The following is a 23,158-nucleotide window of genomic DNA, read 5'->3' as shown; positions in this document are numbered from 1 at the left end:
GGTTATAGGGTGACATATTTTGTTAAGTTAGCTAACTCAGGCTTAAAAATACTTGTGTTGCGCATAAATGCGTTAATGAGCATTTTATATTGAAGGTCCTAAGCCGGATGTATAGTATTTTACCGACGGCATAGTAATTTTGCTCTGTGCGTGTGAGAGAAGGAAGAAAGGAGGGTTTACGCTGGGTTAGAAGGAGGACACTGGCGCTTTATTACCATTATTGCTCGCACCCGTTGCCCATTTCCGCCTTCTTAACCTGGCGAAATTTTGAACGGTTAAAATGGAGGCGGACAGATCCGGCGGAGGACCAAACCCGAACTTTGGAGGCGGCGGCAGCAGCGGAACGGGGCGCAACCCAAACGGGCCCAAAGCAGCACCGGGCCAGTCAGCACCAGTAGCGGCTACCGGGGCGATGGCAGCGGCTGCTGCAGCAGCAGCAATCGGAGTCATGCCTGGGTCGTCGCATCCCCGAGAACCACAACAGGACGGCGATTCGGGAATGACTCTCCCAGGGATCCTGCACTTCATCCAGTACGAATGGGGACGTTTCCAGGCCGAGAAATACCGCTGGGAAGCGGAGAGGGACGAACTTCGGGTAATTTTTTTATTGCCTACCTTGTATTAGTAATATTTACGCTTAAATGAGCTTCGGGAAAACACGAATCCTTGCTTTTGGGGCTGTTTGGTGACAGTACACAACACCCCCTACCATCAACCACACAGAATGACAACATGCTAATGGGCTAACGTTACACTAACCAGCTGCTACTCCGCTATTTACATTACTTAACTGTATGTACGTGACACAAACGTGTTTTAACAATATTTTACATTATGCTTATATAATAACATTGACATGTAACTCATACGGCACTGAACCTGCACAACCATCCACATAAAAAAAATCAGTTGACAGTGTTAAGGTGTGGCTACCTTAATTGTCACCCTCCTATCAAGCAAAGTTCACATTTACCGTACAGTACCTCACAATTTTCCATTTTACAGCAGCAAAGTGATATTTACCTTTGTTGTTGTGTTAGGAGGATGTTTACAGTGTCACACAGCACCACTAATAATGACAGAAATACTCATATCCACACATCTCTGTATGAAGTGGTTAAGTGTACACCACTGTAAACTACATGCACAATCATGCACACATTAATATCGCTATTAGAGTGTGAGTTGAGTGTGTATGTGTTGTAAACAAATAGCCAATAAGCAGTTTTCCTTTCTTGGGTTAGGGATAGGGTTAAAATCCCCTTAAAACCTTCAGTTCCTGGTCCAATGTGTGCCTGTCTAACCATTAATGATGCCATAATGCAATTCCATTCACACATTAATACCACTATTAGATTGTAAACAGAGACTGTAATCATTGCCATGAGAGATTTATAGCTATTTTCCTTTCCTAAAACCTTGCATTCCTGATCAAATGTGTGCCTGCCTATCCACTAATAATGTCTTTTGATGTTCATATCAAGTGTGATGGATGTGATTACGTTGGATGCCGCTAAATTCCATTCACAATAATGCACATACGTTAATACCATGATTGCAGTACAAACATGGAGCCTTTCCATTCTGAACAAAAAAACCCTTTCAATGTTTTCTTATAAAATCTCCTTAAAACCTTGAGTTCCAGTTATGCACAGACAGTCCATCACTGTGTTTTCATCAAACAGTGGCAAAGTAAATGATTCCTGCCACTGTTGTCGCACATAAAACAGCCACTGATAGTGATCCTTTAGAGAATAATACGGTTAACTTGTACACTACTACAAATTACATTTGCGGTAATACACATTGACGTCTTGAGTATATAATGTGGTTCCGCCATTTATAATAATGTACAGTACACTACCACCACTCTTAAGACAGTGTAAACAAGGAGCTGTTTAGCTTTTTTCCCTTTTAAAAGTCTCTCTAAACTCATGAGTTCCTGCTCAAATGTGTGTTGAATTGCTCTCTTGTGACAGACACTTTTAAAGCAGAGAATTGCTACAAACTGCACCAACAATCCCAATGTTCGTAAACATCTTTCTATTCTTACTCCGATGGTCGCTCATAAATACGACATGACCTGAACATGGGAAAACATGCTGTTGCTTAACACACTTTTACTCACTCTGCTTTCTTGCCATCCGCTCCTATCTGTGTGGTTATAAATAGAATGCTGATAAAATATGGATGAACAATAAAGCGGCTCTCGCCCTTCGCCACGTCCGACTCGGCTTGTTATGGAAATTTTAATGGTGGTTCATGAGGCTGGAAAAAAAAACTGGACTCCACATTTAATAAGCCACATGCCTCTGGCTTTGGAGCGCTCAACATGCAAGTTGCCTCACCCCCCCAACATACTATGTGGGCTCACATGTCCTATACACATAACAAATGCCCTGTAAAATCTGAAATCTGAAGTAAATCTTTGCTTTTTGTCATATGTCGGTGCCATCTATCATCTGTGTGACCAAGCAGGAAAAGCCTGTGTTTTTTTTTTTTTAACATGTGATGGACCACCTGTGCTAGTGTGTCAAGACACGAATGGGCCAGGTGGGACGTCCCACAGGAGACTTATGACTTTCACTAGAAAGTCTTCCCTCAGAATGTATCACACAAGTCTGCTACTGTTTCATCCAACAACGAGTTTCTGGGTAGCACTCACACTAGGAATGCGCGATAGAGATGATATCAGTTTGGGCTATAACAGAGATTAGAATTTTATGTTGGTGACACAACTTGACTGTGTCCCGCTCTTCTAAGTTACTAATAAACTACATTTATTCAAGGTATTATTACACACACACAGCAAGGGCGAGCAGTAGGAGACGGTGAGGCCATGCTAACAGCTATGCTAAACAGAAGCATAAGTGCTTAGTACACATTAACAGACATCTAGATGGATCCGCGTTACAGCATAGAGCAGTGTTTTTCAACCTTTTTTGAGCCACGGCACGTTTTTTACATTGGAAAAATCTCGTGGCACACCACTAACCATAAATGTTACAAAATGTCACCACGACTTCACACGTGCATCCATAAGTCTATCGGAGGAACAACGTAGGTGTTGCCACACGGACCAATATTACATTGCTATGCCGGTCTTTACACCACAGACACTCGACAGTAGCCACGTTTTTACATGACCAGTTTTTCTTTTTCCGAATGACCTTTCGGGAAACAATGGTATCCATAGAAAGGAATATTCCAATCTCTTGTCTACATGCGCCGTGAAAATCAAACAGAATAGTCAATAGTACAGTAAAACGTAAACATCAACATCACATGATACCGGCTTCCCCAAGTTTTTCTTTCACTTGTTGGAATAACTCCGCATTGCCAGTTTTTTGTCTGTCCAGTCTTGACATTTTTGAATCAAAAACAAACTTTGGTTAGTCCAGTGCCGATTGCTGGCCTCCATTTTTAAAACTGAAGAACGTCTGGATCTGTGTGTTATGTCACATCTGAGCATGCGCTGAAAGAACACACCTGGGATAAATTTAAACAGGAAAACATCAAATTCAATCTTGCTAATATTTTATCATTAAACTCAGGACGTGTTTTATATAAATATATATTTTCTTTTGTAATAAAACTGCACTTGTGAATAAAGTATAGAAGGGTTTAGATTCTGTTTCACAGATGGCGGTAATGCATACGAAAGCTGCTTGCCAACCGCCAATAAACAACAGAAGAAGAAAAACACCACGAAGAAGAACACACCCTGACAACTTTCCGTTTGAGCGGGTACAAGATCCCTCAATCGGATTGGTTAAAATAATATTCCATCCCTGTTCAATTCTTTCCGTTTGAGCAAATAAACCAAATGCAATTGGAATATTTGGCTCCATGTATACTATTGACATAATGGCTATTGACATAATATTTGCAAATGATGATTAATAAATGTTGATTATAATGATATTGGATAATTCCTCACGGCACACCTGACGGTTTCTCAAGGTACATTAGTGTGCCGCGGCACAGTGGTTGAAAATCACTGGCATAGAGTAACCAGCAAATTATCAAGTATGTGTAGCACAGCAGGACCTGCCCCTCATTAAGAGCGAATGGTGCTTCTGTGTCTCCAAAAGTTCACAATAAGACTCGGAAAAAGTCTGTAGATTTGTCACTAGTCACTAGAATTGTCTTTGAGTAAGGATTTTAGCGCGCATGCCTCACAGCTAGGAGACCAGAGTTCAATTCCACCCTCGGCCATCTCTGTGTGGAGTTTGCATGTTCTCCCCGTGCATGCGTGGCTTTTCTCCGGGTACTCCGGTTTCCTCCCACATTCCAAAAACATGCTAGGTTAATTGGCGACTCCAAATTGTCCATAGGTATGAATGTGAGTGTGAATGGTTGTTTGTTTATATGTGCCCTGTGATTGGCTGGCGACCAGGCCAGGGTGTACCCCGCCTCTCTCCCACAGGCAGCTGGGATAGGTTCCAACCATGCCCCCCCGCAACCCTTATAAGGATAAGTGGTAGAAAATGTTGAATCTGATTTGTTTTGTTCGTCAATGAAACAATAGTCTAATTTTTATTTTTTTATGAATTGGTATCAAAATAGGCCATTTATAATAAAAATAAAGACATTCTGTGTAAAAATGTAGTCAAAATTGTACACTCTGGATCGCATGATATTTGATTTGTTGAATTAGACTCCTCTGAATCAAATTGCCAAATAGGCGACTGTTCTAATATACTCCTACTCACACTTAAAAATATATAGTATAGTACAGTAAGTTGGCAACACTGATCCCTGACTCAATTATGAGTTACGGCCAACACTTGTTCTGGGTTCATAATGGCCATGATATCGCCTCTGATACACGACTAGCATACATTGCGTTGGACAAGTGATGAGTTACAGTGTGTGTAAAAAGGGGATCAAGAGTTCCCAGTAGAGCTTACTAAAAGCACTTTTGAAATGTCAATTCCAGCATCAAGGCTACATTTTGGCTAGCACACAAATGCCAATACATTATTGCGAAATTGCTGAGACTCAGAATTGTTTAAAAAGGCTATAATATAACATTTAAGTTAAATTAAAACACACCTAAACTGTGTGTATACTTGAAATTAGACCCTCGCTATAATCCAATAGGAACAGCTGCTCCCCCTTTTGTGTGCTTTCCTTAATAAAAGTGTAGGCTAGATTTCTGGCAACCTAGATGACATCACTTCCTGTTTAGCATGGCTCAGGGGGTCCCCTGGGCCACATCACTAATTAATTGCATTGTGCTCCCAGCCATGACACACATACCACATCCATATGTACCCCGTTTTTCTATATGTTTATTTACTTCCACTCGGCCTGCTGGAGATGATTTTTTCCCTCCTATTACCTACTACATATAATCTAACAATGTCCCAGAAAAAGTCTGCGGTCTATTTTTTGGCTCACTCAGGAATGCTCTCTCAGGGATGCGAGGAGGAAGGGATGAGATGGTGCATGGCCAGTAGAGGAGGGAATCTGCCCTTGACCCTTTTTTGCATCTTGTACTGGGCCACTTCGCCGTGCTTCCTTGGAAGCATGTTAAAGCCGGCAGGAGCAGTGTCTGTAGGTCACGTAGAGGGAAAGACACCCACAGGAAGGCCGGATCAGGTGGCAGAACTGGTTATCTTTTACCGTCATGGCACAAAGAAAATGTTCAGGGGTTCAAATAAGGCCACTAGAGAGCAAAGCGGTCATATTTGACCTACTTGTTGCACCCATCTCATCATTCTCAGCCCTAATTTGATATCGCAATGCTTCTTGTCTTTCTCTTGAATAGTCCCACACATTGGCAAGATGGGGCATGTCCCAATCTCACCCTCAATCAAAAACATGATGACATCTTCCATTTCATTACATATTTTGAACACACACTTGTTTTGCTTTGTGGTCAACACCAAGAGCTACATTGGAATATAAATACAGTATGTCTACATTACAATAACATTTGGACCCCAGAAGGCAACTTTGGACCCTTTGTGTGCTAGCAGGTGATGGCTTGTTTCTGTGTGGGTAGATAGCAGCACAGAATCTGCACCCCGAAGCGTGAGTAACTTCACTCTAGCATTGAAATTTACTTTTGTAAGAAAAAAAAAACAAACAAACATTTGAGCTGGCTGAAGTTAATCTCCATTGGATTGTGTCATTTTTGGCTGCCATTGTGTGAAATTGAAAAGGAAATTGATGAGTCACATTAAGTAACGTTCCTGTGTTACGCTCCAAGTTTAAAACTAACGTTGCTAAAACGAGAATTAAAGGCGAAAAGGCGAAGTACTTGGTGACACCGAATAGGGCGGAGTACATCTCATGGCGTATAGGTGGCTGCGCCCATCTGTGTTGGCAATGCGCAGAGGCAACGAGGACGCGGGGAATCTGCTCAGCTGTGTGCCTGCTGGACTTCCCCGCCTCCTGGCCCTGAGATCAAGGTGCGGTGCACCTGTTTTTGAACACACAGGAATGGAAAAAACATATACCCTATTCAAACTCTTGCAACTTCCCAAAATTAAACGCTATAAACCAGGCGTGTCCAAAGTGTGGCCCATTTTGGGCCCAGGGCTAATTTACTTTTATCTATAATTCAAAGCTTCATGGTTTATAGTACAATGTACTGACCCACACTGGATTGGTATTAGTATCTTTAATGTACACATCAAAGTGGCCACTGCATTCTCTATTTATTTTATTTTTAAATGTATTTTTTGTATTTTATTTCATTTTCTGGCTTCATTTAAAATGTTTTGTACTGATAAATAATAAAGAGAACTTTAAGGGGAGAAGAGGTATTAAAAAAAAAAACCATACCAAAACCATAGCACATATACTCGGCGGTTACCTGTACCATTGCACCCCATTAGACATTTACATATGAAATCATTTTACAAGAACAATTGTGTTAACCAAAGATTTGTTTTAACTGTCCTCCTACCTGACAAGCCAGTTTACATGAAGGATTGGGCATCATTTTCATATTATCCAAAAAAGGAACATATTGTGCAACAATGCCTTTTTACTTATTGTGACGTGCAAGTTGAACAAAATACATGAATCCCTTGCAATAACCCCTTGTGTTTTTCTCATTAATTAATAAACAGTTGCAGATTATTCCTCAAAAGATAGTGAAATGCAGGTGGTATGTAGTATTCTGGTTACTAGGTGGCAGTAATGACACTTAAACAGTGAGACGTTACCTTACATGATGTTACTTGAACACTGCATGGAGTCATGAAGCCATGGCATTGTCCGTCATGATAGAGTTAAACAGAAAATTATCCTCCCTTGTTGTGTGGAAGTGGTTAGTTTTTGCTAGCTAGCGAGTGCCCATCTCCACTTTCTGCAGCATAAGCGTTTCAATGCAGTGTAAACAATGAATAATAGGACTGTAAAGGTGGCTATGGGGGTGTTGATTCATGTCTAAAGGGCTCTATTAGTAAAGTCATAAACAGGTCTTGCAGGTCTAACTGTGCAAATATTTCATGTATTAACATTGAACCGTATATCGGAGCCAATTAACTGCAGCCATTTATACACGTCAATAATATAATAAATTCACCAATGTGAAATGAAAGCTACAACTAAACAGAAATGCACCTCACTTTCCATGCTCATGATTGGTGTGAAATGTGTGCTGTTTGTGTGTTAAGGTGGGCAATAATGTTTAAAAAGAGCATTAGACTCTATGCGTCTGCCGGGACGCTACATTAACTACTAAGATGTTACTTTCCCGATGTCACCTTCCAGCGCAGGTTGCAGGGGGCTGAGAAGTACTATTGTTTACGTCTGCATCGGTGCCATTATGAGGCAGAGTTTGTGTTGAGTACACAGGCTTGAGTACAAGCCACGTATTCAAAGCTAAAATGTGACAGCAAGAGCAGGTGGAAACACATATTTTTGGATCAGCAGCCAAAAAAAGAACTGTGTTTTTTTCCCCCCCCCCACAATTTCACCTTCAAACTCACACAGGCTCTTAGCATTGTTGCTAACTTTAGCCCACCTTCTCTCATCGACCTCATTTGTACTCCAGGTTCTTTGACGTAATTCTCCCGGGATACGTCGGGCGTAACCCGAACGTGTTGCTGTCTCCATTTGAAGACCTTTCAGATCACGTCGACATAGTTTACACGCCGGCTTTGACAATTATCTCTCGAAGTCTGCGATAAGCGTGTAAAATCACTTTGCATTAATCTGGATTACTCAGCAGCCACAGCAGTGAGGTTGGCCTGGCAACTTATCCAGGAGGCATCATGGTGTGTGTGTGTGTGTGTGTTTGTGTGTCCTCTCAAGTAGACGAAGTGCCCGTCTCATGAGACAGTGTTTTTAGATTGTTCTACATGTTCCAGAGCAGCCTATGCATTTACTGAACAAAAGAAAGTAGTATTAATGATGACAAAAAGAGTGATACACTGAAAATAATATTACGTTTTGTAAAAACAGATGGTTTAAAAGTGTTAATGTATAATATAATGTAAAATATTTTCCAGATGCATTAGGATAGCTATGATCGCAAATGAATCACTCCATAGTGTGATTATTCAGAGGCACAACAAAGTGCACTACCTGGCCTACATGCTTATAATTAATTGGAAAGAGCAATTAATTCTTTGGTTTGTAACAACACTTGATACTTGAGGTGTCAACATGGGTCCAGAAATGACATAACTTTCTGTAATTTGATAAGGTTGCAACATTTATTTTCTCGCAATATCATTCAATAGATGGTTAAAACTTTTATTTACTTTTTTTGCTGTCCAGTAAGATGTGTCACATTTTCCAGTAGCAATTAAAAAACCAACATATTTCATAAAAGAACGGTGCAATCACACATCATGAATAGGTTCTTTTTGTGTACATTTTAGTGTTTTGGTCTGATTTTGAAATGTACATACTCAAAACTTCTGCTTCTGCATAATAATATTTATGAGTCCTTGATGTTCCTCTATAATAATAAAAATTATCTTCAATTTGACAGTGAAGTGTAAATTGTTGTTTTATTGTTAATGTATTCACCCAATTTAGACTCTTTGCTCAGCAAAAATCCACCTTTTCATCATAAGTGATGGACACTGTACGCCACATTACATTGCATGTGTAAATGTTTGCTAAAGGCGGCAGCCTTTTTTGTTGGTTCATGATTTTGCAAGGACTATTGACGCTACCTTTTCAAACTTTTGTATTTCAGCATATTGCATCATGCTTTTTTGTTACATCAAAGTCGTCCCTTGTTTGTCGCGGTTCATTGGTTCCAAACCCGACTGCGACAAGTGAAATTCCACATAACGGAATATTTTCAAAGAGCATAAATAACCTGTTTATGACTATCGTTTTTACCATTATTAGAGCCCCTGTAGACATGACATAACACCCCTACAGTCGCCTTAACACTTAACTAATCTTTGTTTACACCACATTGTGCAGGCTGTGGGATCCCTGCAGGTACATAAGAGACAGCCATCACTAGAATGTATCAAAGCGCTGAAACCAATATGCGGAGTGAAGCTTCTTCCTGATAGTTTGGAGGCGGAAGATAAGTAAAACAGAAAATTAGCATTATTGGTAACGGCTTGATGACAAAAATATCGTACCGGTAGTATGGCAACATGGGCTGCACGTCGGTCGAGTGGTTAGCATGCAGTGGATAGACCCAAGTTCGATCCCAGCCTCTGCCATCTTTGTGTGGAGTTTGCATGTTCTCCCTGTGCATGCGTGGGTTTCCTCCCACTTTCCAAAAACATGCTAGGTTAATTGGCGACTCCAAATTGTCCATAGGTATGATTGTGAGTGTGAATGGTTGTTTGTCTATATGTGCCCTGTAATTGGCTGGCCACCAGTTCCCGTCTCTGGCCCGGAGACAGCTGGGATATGCTCCAGCACCCCCGTGATCCTCGTGTGGATAAGAAGTAGAAAATGAATGAATGAATGAATAGTATGGCACTAAATGTCTGTGTCGCTGCAATATCGTACTTTCCATAAGAGTTGATCACAGCCTCATATAAAATCAATGTGTTAAGTGTTAAGTTGTGTTGTCTGTGAAGCTCTGACTATCAGTATCAGTCGATATTAATCTGATGGGAAGGGAAAAATGTAGATGGGTGCATCCGTACATGGCTATTAGAGTCAAGCAAGGTCTGGGGCTACATGAGAGCTGCCAGCACTGGAAGCTGTGGTTGTGATCCCTACTGAATTTGAAGATTTTATTACATCATAATGGCTTTGGATTGTGTGTCATTATTAAATCTGTGCAGCTATACCAGCTGTAACTGACGTCTCTTAAGTATATCCAAGTTTGAATTCAGTCGTATTGTCACCTGACAGAGTTTATAAGAAAATGCGGTAAATCGCTCTTCTTATTACAAAAAACTTTGCTTTTATTGTTTTTAGTCCCTGACTACTTCTTTCCTCAAAGTATTTTATCTGCAGGCCAAGGAAGGAAATGGACGGAAAAAGAGAAAGGAAGTACATAAAGGAAGGATGTGTCTTACATGTGCATGCAGGGCGTTTTGGATCTGTCCTGATCTATCTTGTTTTTCCCCGCTCATGCCAATGTGCAGTCGAGGGCTCGGTTAGGAGAAGTTTAAAAATAAAAGCCAGTCGTCCACAACCCTCTACTTAACATGTACTCCACTGGCTTCCCATAAGTCTTGTTTGCTACGCTTGTCATTTCCAGCTTTGGGCCTTTTGTCCCCACAGCGTCCCTTCGCTTATAGAAAATACCATACAGTACTCACTTCAGCAGAATTAATATTGGTTTCTTTACAGTCACCACTGACTCATGCTTGCTATATTTATAAATAGATTCATTCAGTCATGGGGGGATTGATGCAGTCATGCAATCTGTGCGATACAATGACTCTGCCTTTACAAAGATACAAAAGCTCAGTTTTTCAGTTAAAGATGCTCCTGATACATTGATAGCCTTATTTAACTCCGCAAGAGAGGCAAAATAATAGAAAAGGTAGTTCAGTTCCACACGGCTGGTTCTGGAATATTCAATAAATGGCTTTCTGCAATGTTTGTTGATTTGTTTTTGTACAACTTGTCGTTTGTTAGGGGTGGTGAACTGGCGATTTTTAAAATTATATAGTCTTAAAAATATTATTATAAATAGAGTATATTATTCCATATTCATATATAATAATAATCTAATAAAATAAAAATATAGAGTATATTATTCCATATTCATATATATATATATATATATATATATAATATTTCAGAAATAATTTGTTTTTAATAAAAAAATAAGATTAATAAAAATGAATTTGTCCCTGTTGTGTGTTGTCAGGCGCAGGTAGCATTCCTTCAAGGCGAGCGGAAAGGACAGGAAAACATGAAACAGGACCTAGTAAGACGGATTAAAATGTTGGAATATGCTCTCAAACAAGAAAGGTAAGACAGAACGCTACGCTGCATTTCACCCTGCTTAATGTCCTCCTAATCCGTCTCAAAGACGGTCACTTGAGATGCTTGTAAGGGCGCCCTCGTGTGGTATTGCAGGGCTAAACACCAGAAGCTGAAGACAGGAAACGACCCGAGTCCCGGCGACAAGAAAGCAGAGATGGAAACAGAGCCACGTAAGTTTTCGTCTTTTATCTTTCCTCAGCTATTTTTAAACAGCTGTTGTTGCACCGCTTGTACTTTCTATCAAACCCCACCTTTGTTATTTATTCAACCATCTCCCTCTTTATAGTTCCCAATGGCCCAGCTGAGTCAGACTCAGAACCGGCCAATCAGATGTCCTGGAAAGAGGGACGTCAGCTGCTACGCAAGTAAGGCTTTGCTAGTATTCATGTGAGCACCTTGCCGTGACCTTCCATGCCTTCTTCTTTTATTATTATTCCATGCACTTGGAATGGAAAAGAACACACCTTTAGTGGTCCCATGATGGGGAAATCCAGGTTTGACCACAGCAAAGTGAACTGCAGCACTCTAAGTACTGGCAGTATAAATAATCTATGTACTGTACACAGAACATACTATATGTGCAGGCAAATGGCAACTGTACAGTATGGAATAAGTACTATATAGTGAAAGCATCAGCAGGTGATGACAGAAACATTGTGAGAGGGGAAAGAGTTGAAAAACAACTCTTCGGGACATCAGAAACAAGCCGCAGAGGTTAGGAGTGAAGATATCACTGTACTGTTAGTTCATGGATAAAAGTGCCCAGGCCACAGGCCTTATTCAATCATAAAACAGTATAGAGCATCAATACATATATTTTTGAACCATGATAGAATGATATGGCGAAGGGTTAAGCTGAAATGTTGCTCTCGGGTCCCATATCATCTTTTGATGTCAAATCCCAATGTTTTCAGTCTACAGCAAATATAAAGAAATCCACCTCAGTGTTCCATTACTTTGAGAAGGATATACTATACATCAGGGATACTCGTAGTTTTTCAGCTGGCGAGCTGCTTTTAAAATAAGTACAGAAGACCTACTTCCTACTCAAAATAGAGAAAATATTCATATTTATTAAAAAATACGAGTACTTTATGTCTGTTATACATGTTTATCAGGGGTGCACACATCTGCACTATAAAACATATACCATATACGTATATAAAATATCTAACCAGTAAACATTGAATTACTGTTGTAAATATTCATTATTATTAATTAATCATATTTAATATGGCAAGAAAGATAATTCCACAAAAGTTGTCTGCATAACCCGACTACAAGTAATATGTCCGTCAAAATATTTTTGCTAGGTAGCATTCATTATTTGGGACACACAGTAAACTGCCAACCGCCGTAGTACAGAATAAGAAGAAGACATTTGTAGACGGTCCCTGGGGTCCCGCTTCCCTGCAGACTGCTCATAGAGATGAATGAATTAATTGGGAGTTACAAGTGCTGACGATATAAGCGTCAGCATAATAAAGATGAAAGTTGCATCTTTGAGTGTAGTTTGAGATGCCCTGGGGAAGGAGGAGTGAATCAGGAGGGCAGCTAAAAGTCACGTTTACGTGATTGAACTGCCAGTATCTCGCGATCGATGTAATGAGCAGCCCTACTATAAATGCAGATGTGAACAGCACCAGGCAGCAGAATTGTATGGAGGAAAAAACAATACATTTGTTGTGAATTAATAATACAGCAGGAAGTATGCAACAACAATATGTGAGGAAGTAATACATGGACAGTGATTTGCAGATTTTTAAGCACCAATCAGTGATTCACTGAGCACTGATTTCAATCAGTGAACAAAATGTCAATCAATTCAAATCCTAACTTACCAGAAACGTCCCCCTACGAGACACCATATAACATGGCAAGTTTTCAGTACGAACTTTGACGGACATAAAAGCAGCATGATGTGGAAATGATGTCTTTTCATCACCACAAAGCCTTTCCTTCCCTCCCTTGCAGCCATGTTTGCTGTAACTGTCTTCACCATTCTGCCTTGTCAACTTAGATACCTGGAGGAGGTGGGCTACTCGGACACCATTCTAGACATGCGCTCCAAACGTGTGCGCTCCCTGCTGGGGCGGAGCAGCCCCGAGGCCAACGGGCCCCCACCACCTGAAGCCTCCCCAGAGTCGGAGACACGATCCGGTGGAGAATCCTTGTTGGTCCGACAAATAGAAGAGCAAATTAAAAGGTGAGACTGCAGAGGAAGTTGCTCCCTAAACGACACCACGAGACATTGTTAAAGTGACGCTTCAAAAGTCTACAAAATGGCACTAGGACATTAACTGCCATTACGTTGTGCCGGCGTACCTAATCCAAGTCCACTTTTGCAGGAACGCAGGCAAAGAAAGCTCCAAGGAACATCTCGGTGGTTCAGTGCTCGATAAGATCCCCTTTCTGCACGGATGCGAGGACGACGACGAGGACGACAGCGACGAGGAAGACGACTTCCAAGGCATGGCCACGGACTGCATTGATGGCCCTCGCAAGAGCAAAAAGTCCCGTGTAAAGGTGCAACAGAGCTTTTCATTGCCATTAACACCAAGTCTACAGTAAGAGTTGTTCAACTTTGTTAGTCAACAAAATAAGCGCACTACGGGTACCACAGGAAAGACACAAAAACGCAACCTGGAAGTATTCAGTTTACGTATACACTACGCTCAAAAGTTTGGGATCACTTGGAATTTTTTTGGATCAGTCTGAGATGGCTTTTTCTTGGCAGTCCTGCTATGAAGTCCAGCATCCCGAAGTCGCTTCACTGTTGATTCTGACACTGGTGTTTGATGGCTACTATTTAGTGCAGCTGTGAGGCATCTTTGTCCTAAACTACACACTCTCTTGCACAGTTGTGCAGCGTTTTTCTGTCCTTGTTAGACCCAGTTTGTGCTGCTCTCTGAAGGGAGTAGTTAACAGCATGGTAAGAGATTTTAGTTTTAGTTTAGATTTTTAGATGGCTTTTCTAATCATCTATTAGCCTTATAAAATGATGAACTTGGATTAGCAGCCATACCAGGAGATTGATGCAGAGGACTGACAGTTGTTAATAGTAGGCCTCTATGCAAAAATGGAGATCCTTCTTTGAAAATTAATTTAATTGTTTGTGGAATGGAAAACATTGTTTGTGAAATGCATGAAAATTTGTTTTTCTTTGGAAAACAAAGAAATTTGCAAGTGATCCCAAACTTTTGAGCGGTAGTGTAATACCAAAGCGTAGCCATGGACTTTGCATACCGTGTACATCTTTGGGAGCGATTCAGTTACTTTAAAATTAATAGGGATGTCCGATATTGGCTGTATTGCCGAAAACCAATATGTCGATATTGTCCAACTCTCAATTTCTGATACCGATATGTGTAACATGACATATCTCATGTGTATACAACGTTTTTTTCAATATAGTTTTTCATGATCAGGAAAAAATGTGATACCGATATCAACCGGTGTCACATTTTTATGATTATCAGTAATTTTTAGGGATGTCCGATAATTCTCTAAATCCTCCTTTCAATACCTTCTAAAGATATTCTCCTCGTATGTGCAGAAACGTTATGTTCATGATTAATTGTTTGTCTTTTCATCCCAGATGGGTTCAGAGCCCATGACCACAGACCTGGATCCAGAGGATGAGGAGGACGAGGACGACTCGGAAGACGCCCTCAGTGAATTTGACTTTCTGGGCTCCGGGGAGGATGGGGAGGGGGCGGGAGAGGCCAGGATCTCTGGGGACGGACGGGAGTTAGGTACGCTGTTGCCATAGCAACATCATCCGCACTTCCAACATCCCTGCCCCACCGCTGTATCTGTCTTCCTCCCCACACACGCTCACCTTTTTTGTTTTTTTTAAAGTTACTTCTCATTGTGTCTCTTCTTGTCAATAAAACCAACCTCTTTTCCCAAGCGCTTGTCTCTCTGTCTCTGTCTGTGACTCCTAGCACTGTGTCGCAGTCATCTGTCTCTAGATGTACTCTCTCTCTATCCTTGGGGTCATTTCATCATGAGTATCATGATGGACAAGCATCATGCATGCAGCCTTTACATGTCCACAAGTCATAATTATACTTTTGTCCTCTTAATGAGGAATGAAGTCTTATTTGTCTCTGCCTCTTGTCCGCATGACTGGATTTGTTGTGTCTCTTTCCTGTTGCCGCGTTCAGAGAACCGCAGGAACAAGTTACAAGGCATGATGTCTGACTTCCCCTCAAAACCTGCCCCGCCTCCCTCTGTGTCCGGACAAGCTCGCTCCGGGGAAGGTAAGACAAGCCGCACCCTTCTCGGTATTGCCTTGACTTCCATATTATGCATGCTTGGAGCTTAAACGTTGAATCCCAGAATTAGACTCTGGCGGTGTCGAGTTGCTCCTCCAACTATAAATAATTTGTCCCGGTATGCATGGCAGAAGGAGGAAAACAGGACAGACAAGAACCCCTTCATGAATTTTACGACGCTAACACTGTCCTGCCTCCAAACCTGCAGGGGGCGCCTTGGGTTTTTCCTCGGACGTCTTCATTATGGACGCTGTCGGAGGCGGAGACATGAACTTGGGTGAACTGGCTGATCTCACCGTTGCCAATGACAACGATCTCTCCATGGATGTAATGAACACATTGCCTCTCATCACCTTCACGGGCACTGAGCCATCCTACTTTGATGCTGATGATGCAAACGTGTGTGTGTGTCTTGCAGATGCAGGATAACAGAGAGGAGTATAAGAAGACGTGGAACCCCCGTTTTACGCTACGCAGCCACTTTGATGCTATTCGTGCGTTGACTTTTCACCCCAGCCAAGCAGTCCTGCTCACAGCCTCTGAAGATGGAACACTAAAGCTGTGGAACCTCAACAAGGCCATGCACTCCAAGAAGTAGGAACCGTCACACCTTTTAAAACCAAATTACTCTTAATTTTTTGTTTTTTATGACTGTGGAATCTCAGTTTTTGTTCACCACAATTTGTTGCTATAATTTAGCAAACAAACAAAGCACCCAAATGTTGTATTTTTCATTGCTAAATAACCTGCCATGGGACCAAAAAAAGTGCCAGCATGTTAAAGAAAGCGAGAAACTATTGATTATTATACCATCGCATTCTTGAGGGCCTTTCATTTATGAAAACTCACCAACATTTTTAAGCACATCAGTTCTGGGGAAAAATGTTATATTTCAGTGGTCATGAACAAGCAAAACTCACTCAGTAGCACCCTCTTTAAATTTGCACAAAATTATGCCATGCCACCATTTTCAGAGAACGTCACCATATTTGGTGAAGACGTCAATCGTGACAGGATGCACGATAAAGTCTCAAGACCCGTTGTTCAAAAAGAAACAGGAAGTCGGCCATTTCAGGCGAAAATTTTGGGTGAAAACCAGGGGGGTTGTGTTTCAACGACCTAGCCCTTACGGACTTTAACCAAGTCAGCCTGAATGAAAATCAGAGATACTAGATGGACAAGTGTCATATTGCAAAGGATTATAGGCCGTTCTTTAAGATGTGGGCAGAGCACGACAACGAACTTTGATAAGCAATCAAAAATTCACCATTTAACTGTAAACTTTAATAACCCAAAGGGTCAGATCCTCATCATAATTGGCATATATAACCCTGACTTGTGAACCCCATAATTATTCTCTGTATGTTTAGTTCATATTTTTAGAGTCTGATTTGTTATTTCCTGTGTGGGAAAAATTGCCTCAATTTTTATTCTCAAACTTCTTGGTACAAATTAATAATGAAAACTGTGATTCTACTGTATAACAAAATAATATGACTCAAGTTACACTGACTTTTCCTCCACAGGAATGCAGCATTAGATGTTGAGCCTATCTACACATTTAGAGCGCACAGGTGAGTGGAATGCACACAAACATCCAAAATGCAGACATGTACTCTGTATTTAACAATGTTTATTATTATTTTAATAATACCAATAACTGTTGCTCATAGGTGATTTTGATTTTAAGAAAGGATATTGTAATTAATTGGTCAAATTATTGCTATTATGTGGAATTGATTGATTGTTTTGAAGTAATTGGCGTGCACTACGTAGTGGTCACCAACAGAGGCGCTGTTGAGTCAGCCTCAACTAGTTTACAGTCCGAGGATGATGATGACTTGAAATAATGATATACAACTATGTGGAAAATACACATATATTCTGGTGTAAAAGAACAAAACTGTTATTCTACTTGTTTTTTTTTACTTAAATATTTTTATTTTTAACCAAAAACCAAAACGGCTGCACGGCGTCTGCGTGGTTAGCGCACAGGCCTCACAGCTAGGAGACTCAAGTTCAATCCCACCCTCGGCCATCTCTGTGTGGAGTTTGCATGTTCTCCCCGTGCATGCGTGGGTTTTCTCCGGGTACTCAAGGTTTCCTCCCACAATCCAAAAACATGCTAGGTTAATTGCCGACTCCAAATTGTCCATAGTTATGAATGTGAGTGTGAGTGGTTGTTTGTCTATATGTGCCCTATGATTGGCTGGCCACCAGTCCAGGGTGTACCCCGCCTCTCGCTCGAAGACAGCTGGGATAGGCTCCAGCACGCCCGCGACTGTCGTGGGGATAAGCGGTAGAAAATGTAAAAAAATTGTCAGCCTATCCCAGCTGTTTTCGGGCGAGAGGCGGGTTACACCCTGGACTGGTGGCCAGCCAATCACAGGGCACATATAGACAAACAACCATTCACACTGACTCCCTGGCATGGTGACATGGCGTACTACCTTTTTGAGCCACTCTTTTTTTCTAGTGGTGCCGTTTTGTCACTAACCATGGGAGAAGATGGAGATTCCTGCTACAGTGGAGGTCTGGATGGAAGCGTGCGATGTTGGAAGATGCCGGACCTCAACGTAGATCCCTATGACAACTACGGTCAGTGAGTCAGCAGCTGCTGCCTTATCGTGTTACCAACTGGCTTAAATGATCTGCTGTGTTACAACGCTTGTGTGTATCTCCCTAATTAGATCCTGGCATTGAGAGCAGCGTGCTAGCAGGCCATGAGGACAGCGTGTGGGGTCTGACGTACTCTACGGTACACCAGCGGCTGGCCTCGTGCTCGGCGGACGGAACCGTTCGCATCTGGGACCCGCGGAACTCTACCCCTTGCCTTTCGGTCTTCAACAAGGAGAGAGGTAGCGGCACATACGGCGCCTGTGGTTGTTCTTCTGTTGTTTACACGTGTAACACATTCACGCTCCTGCCTTCTGGACAGAACATGGAACACCCACCTCGGTGGCCTTTGTGGCGTCTGACCCTAACCAGGTGGTGGTGTCATTCGATGCCGGCGAGACACTGCTCTATGACCTCAACACGGAGCAGAGCATCATAGCGCTAGAGACGCAGACCAAGGATGGTATGTTCTGCTTCATCAGCTGCATCAAGAGGTTGTTATCCATATGGAGACATGATTGTTTTGTGCGTTTGTCCTCCTTGCTCTGCAGGAAGTGAACTCATTAACCGTGTGGTCAGTCACCCCTCTGAGCCCCTCTCCATCACTGCACATGAGAACCGCACCATCCGCTTCTTAGATAACAAAACTGGTATGCACTTTGTTGTATTTACTGGACGTTTACTCTGTGAAATGAGGGATCACCGAGAAATATGCCTCTTTTTTTTTATTAAAAAAAAAAAACAGGTAAAGGGGTCCACTCGATGGTGGCCCACCTGGATGCAGTTACCTGTCTCACCACAGACTCTAAAGGCACTTACCTCATCTCTGGCAGTAAGTCACAGCCAACCGCCGCTACGTATGTCAAGCGCATGGAGTCCTTTTATTGCAGCCAACCAAAATACAATGAACATTCTGTCAACTCCACACTTCATTGCGTCTATGTTCTTCTGTGATGTGGCGACGGATGACTGTACTATAATTCTAGAGCTGATTAACCATCCAATCGGATTTGTCATTGTTGTACCACTTACAGCCTCTAGGGGCATATTTGCATTGTACCACAGCATTCCATATTCTAATTAGATAAGCAACCGTATCCCTCTGTGGGACCAAATTGTCAAGGAATTGTTTTGATTTGGATTGATTATCTTTCCCCTGCAGGCCATGACTGCTCGGTGCGCCTGTGGATGCTCGACAACAGGACGTGCGTGCAGGAGATCACCGCCCATCGGAAGAAGCACGACGAGGCCATTCACGACGTGGCTTTCCACTGCTCGCAGCCCTTCATCGCCAGCGCCGGCGCCGACGCACTCGCCAAGATCTTCGTCTGACAACACTGCGGTCGTACCAGGTATGAGATACAACCTTTATTTGAATCATTAGGAAATATCTAAGTTGGATTTTGAATTAGTAGGTGAAAATGTGGGTGGGCTTTGTCTACGAGGTGTGTCAGAAAGGTTCCTGGAGTGTTGACGGTATTCTTGGATGGGAGGACCATGTCGATAAAGACATCATGTGGCATCAGCTAAACTCAGTAAACCGAGAAGAGGCGAGAGAGTTGTGGCAGATCAACTTGTGGCTGCCTGAGGCTCATTGGGGGGGGGGACTCAAGGGGACCCATATTGAAGAGATGGGGTACATCAAGATGGCCGTGATGACAAAGCTGTGAAGGGTGCATGAAGGCGTAGGACAGAAGGCTGGGAAGGTGCGTTACACTACAGGAGGATTACTTTGAAGGGGAAGGGAAACTTTTCTGATACACAGAACACATTTTGCATAAGGGGGGACGAGGGGAAAAGATGAAGCCCAAAGCCCAGAGGGAAGCTGACGTCATTGCAGTGCCCCAATGAATGCGTTGCTCAGACACAATGCCTTTTGTGAAAAAGAAAATAATTTTAAACTCATATTGGGACATGTTTGTACAATTAATGAGTGTTAATTTGCTGTGTGATAAATGTAGTGTTGTCGGTAAAGTGTTCTTTGAAAGATGACACCATGTCGTGACAATATTGACAGCTTGTGATTGTTATTAGTAGTAGTTGTGGCGTAAAGAAAATGTCATATGATTTAGAATTTAGCCAGAAATTAGCCGCATTGCCGTGTAAGATGCAGAGTTCAAAGTTTAAGAAAAAAGTAACATTTTATACATAGGAATTTGTCATACTACTAAGGGCCCAAATTTGGCACACCTTGTTTATGTGTCCAGTCCAGAGGGTACCTTGCCTCTCACCTGCTGGGATAGGCTCCAGCTCACTCGGCCTACAAAATGGATGGAGGGAACCAAGGTATACCAGCGTAACCTTGCCTCTGCCCTTTTTGTCTTTTCAGACACCCTCGACTGGGCCAAAAGAGAGAAGAGTGGACAGCCCCCCCCCTCCACACATACACACACACACACATACTCTTGTCCTGCACCCCACTGGCTGGGTTATTGTCACAGGACGTCACCGCCCCTCACTTCCTTGCTGTTTTATGCCTCAGTGACTTGTTGTTATACGAACCACACTGCTTTGTTTTTTATTAACTCTACAAGTTCCTCGGAAAAAAAAAAAAAAGAAATCCCACTTTTTTCTACACTACAGTGCGCTATTCCGCTCCCCCCCCCACCCCCCACCCTACCCTGACAATTCTACTTATTTCAGTGCACGTGAGAAGTACAGATATGTGCATGGTGCACAAAGTTTTTTTTTGTTTGTTTTTTAATAGTCAGTGAAATAACCGGTAAGTAGCCTGCTGGTATCGCATAGTATGGCTGACAAAGGTGATATCATTCCAAAGACTTTAAAGAAGGCGTGTGTGTGTGTGTGTGTGTGTGTGTGTGTGTGTGGTTTTCTTATTCAAGGTCCGAGAATGTTCTACATGCCAGTGTTTCAACTTAATAGCTTTAATTTCAACTTTGCCACGACCCGTAGGTTCACTGTGTGCGTGTCCTGAATGTTTCTACCCATTTAAGGTTGGGAGGGAGTGCAGGGTGAGGTGTGTGTGTGTGTGTGTGTGTGTGTGTGTTGGCAGCAGATTGTGCTGTTTTTTACTGTATCGAGTGTGTATCCGTATTCGCACTAGTCAAATCATGGTGCTATGAAAGCCTGTGGTAGGATTTTTTTTGCACGCGCAAGGAAGAGACTTCACAGTGGACTTGTCATTCATTTCAGACACGCGTGTGTGTGTGTTTTTTTTTGTACTAAATCCCCTCTGTGAGATGCGAGTGCGGCTTCCTCACATTGTTTTGTGTTCCTTTCGTTGGTGTCAGTGGGTGCATTCGGGCTTTAAAAAAAGCAAGGGAAAAAAAAGAGAAAAGGCTTGTCATCATCTTGGCTGGTAGTGCATGAGTTGCACAGTAGCACATTAGCCTCCTGGACGCTAATGGAAGTAGCATGTCTCTAAGGAGAAAAAGCTCTATCACAGTCACTTTTGTCACTACACATAGAAAGCGATGTCGTGGGCGGAGTTGCCGTGGAACAGTCTTTTTTTTTTCTTAGTAATGGTTCACTAACCTGCTATTTTGTTAGGGGAGTGTAGTTTTTTAGTGGTCTGTTTAATAATAAAAAAATCACTTTGTAAGATTATACATGGTGTATATAGGCACCCACTGACTTTTCAATACGTCCTACAGACTAGGGATGGGCATTGGACTAAATGGGGGCCATTAATCCATTTCAAAAATATTTTATGCAATTTAATTTCTGTATTTTTCCTGTGGCTGGGGTTTGATGTTCACTCCCATATTTTCAAATGCAGATGTTAACAGATATGAGCAGACTAATGATAAGGAGTCACAATAGACAGGAAGTTGCTGACGTTGCTCGCATCACGTTTGTCAAACTGCTGTTTGCAGCCAAGTCGTCCGCATCAAATTCGGCCTGAAATGCTTCAATTACTCACGACTGAGCGAGCTGTTAATTTATATGCCCATCCCTAGTAGAGACTGCAAAAAAGTTAGAAAAGTTGTCCAGCTGGCAACTTGTTAAGATAACAGGGTACCACAGGGGTCAGAGAAATGTGCCGAATCAAGAAGAGCCCAGCATTCAAACAGGGTCCCTGCCCCCCAAGTCTGAATTACTCCTTTTAGAACGATGATCCTCAGCAGGAGGGGTGGGTCGCGGAGCCATTTCTTTGCCTGGGCAAACCAATAACAATGTCAGAATGTCAGTTGTTTGCACCTTGCGTTGTAGTCTGTGTTGTTCGCTTCCTACGCCGCCATGAGGTGCGTGTTCATGGGCGACTTTGCCAATCTGTTGAGCGTGACGGGAACATAACATGCCGTCCATCCGACACACAGCTGCAGATATCTGCTGGAGAAGAGCCAGTCGTGGGGGATGCTACCACAGCTGTTGCAATTGTGATAGTCTGGATAAGTTTGGCTAGCAAAGTTACTTGCGTATGCCAAATTTTAAACCTGCTGTTGGAAAAAACTCGGGAGGACAAGCAATTATTCTGGTGCATGTGTCACAGTGCCAATTACTGGCCTGGCATGCAAATTGCAGCCTTTTCTGTTGTTCTGACGGGGGTTGTTTTGAAAACGAAATGGTGTATTTGGTCAGTGCTGTGTCAACACAGTATGGACTTCCTGTACAAAACGAGTGTCAGTCCGCAATATTTATCTAGTGGGGGTTTGCTAAAAGCCAATGGAGCCCCCCTATGAGAATGCAGACAAATCAGTGAGAAAATAAGACAAAAGTCTTTGTTGGTTTTCATTTCTTGCATCTCTTTCGATTCCAATGAAGATGTAAGAATGTAGTATTATATGATTCATTCTCCTTTACTAGGCATAGGACTTGCTTGTGATTGACAACAATGTACAACTTGTAAAAAAAAAATCAAAATAAATCAGAACACAAATGCAAAAAAAAAAAAATCAAGAAAACAA

At 42.1% G+C, this 23,158-nt stretch overlaps 1 protein-coding gene across 1 annotated transcript; it reads left to right on the top strand.

Moving 5' to 3' along the window:
* Positions 1–109: 109 nt before the first annotated feature.
* strn4 (striatin, calmodulin binding protein 4) lies at positions 110–23,146 on the top strand. Its single transcript, XM_058080526.2, has 18 exons — positions 110–595; positions 11,276–11,379; positions 11,488–11,564; positions 11,681–11,759; positions 13,415–13,600; positions 13,743–13,920; positions 14,993–15,149; positions 15,564–15,659; positions 15,883–16,001; positions 16,093–16,268; positions 17,201–17,248; positions 18,151–18,272; positions 18,365–18,532; positions 18,613–18,753; positions 18,842–18,940; positions 19,036–19,122; positions 19,453–19,642; positions 20,620–23,146. Exons 1-17 carry the CDS (start codon positions 281–283, stop codon positions 19,620–19,622), a joined length of 2,322 nt encoding a protein of 773 aa, XP_057936509.2. The 5' UTR covers positions 110–280; the 3' UTR covers positions 19,623–19,642; positions 20,620–23,146.
* Positions 23,147–23,158: the final 12 nt, after the last annotated feature.

The sequence above is a fragment of the Doryrhamphus excisus genome, linkage group LG8 (genome assembly GCF_037039965.1).
Source record: "Doryrhamphus excisus strain RoL-2023G ecotype Guam linkage group LG8, RoL_Dexc_Guam_v1.1, whole genome shotgun sequence".
Taxonomy (NCBI): Eukaryota; Metazoa; Chordata; class Actinopteri; order Syngnathiformes; family Syngnathidae; genus Doryrhamphus; species Doryrhamphus excisus.
Note: the sequence above shows the minus strand (reverse complement) of the source record. Positions and strands in the feature narration are given on the sequence as shown.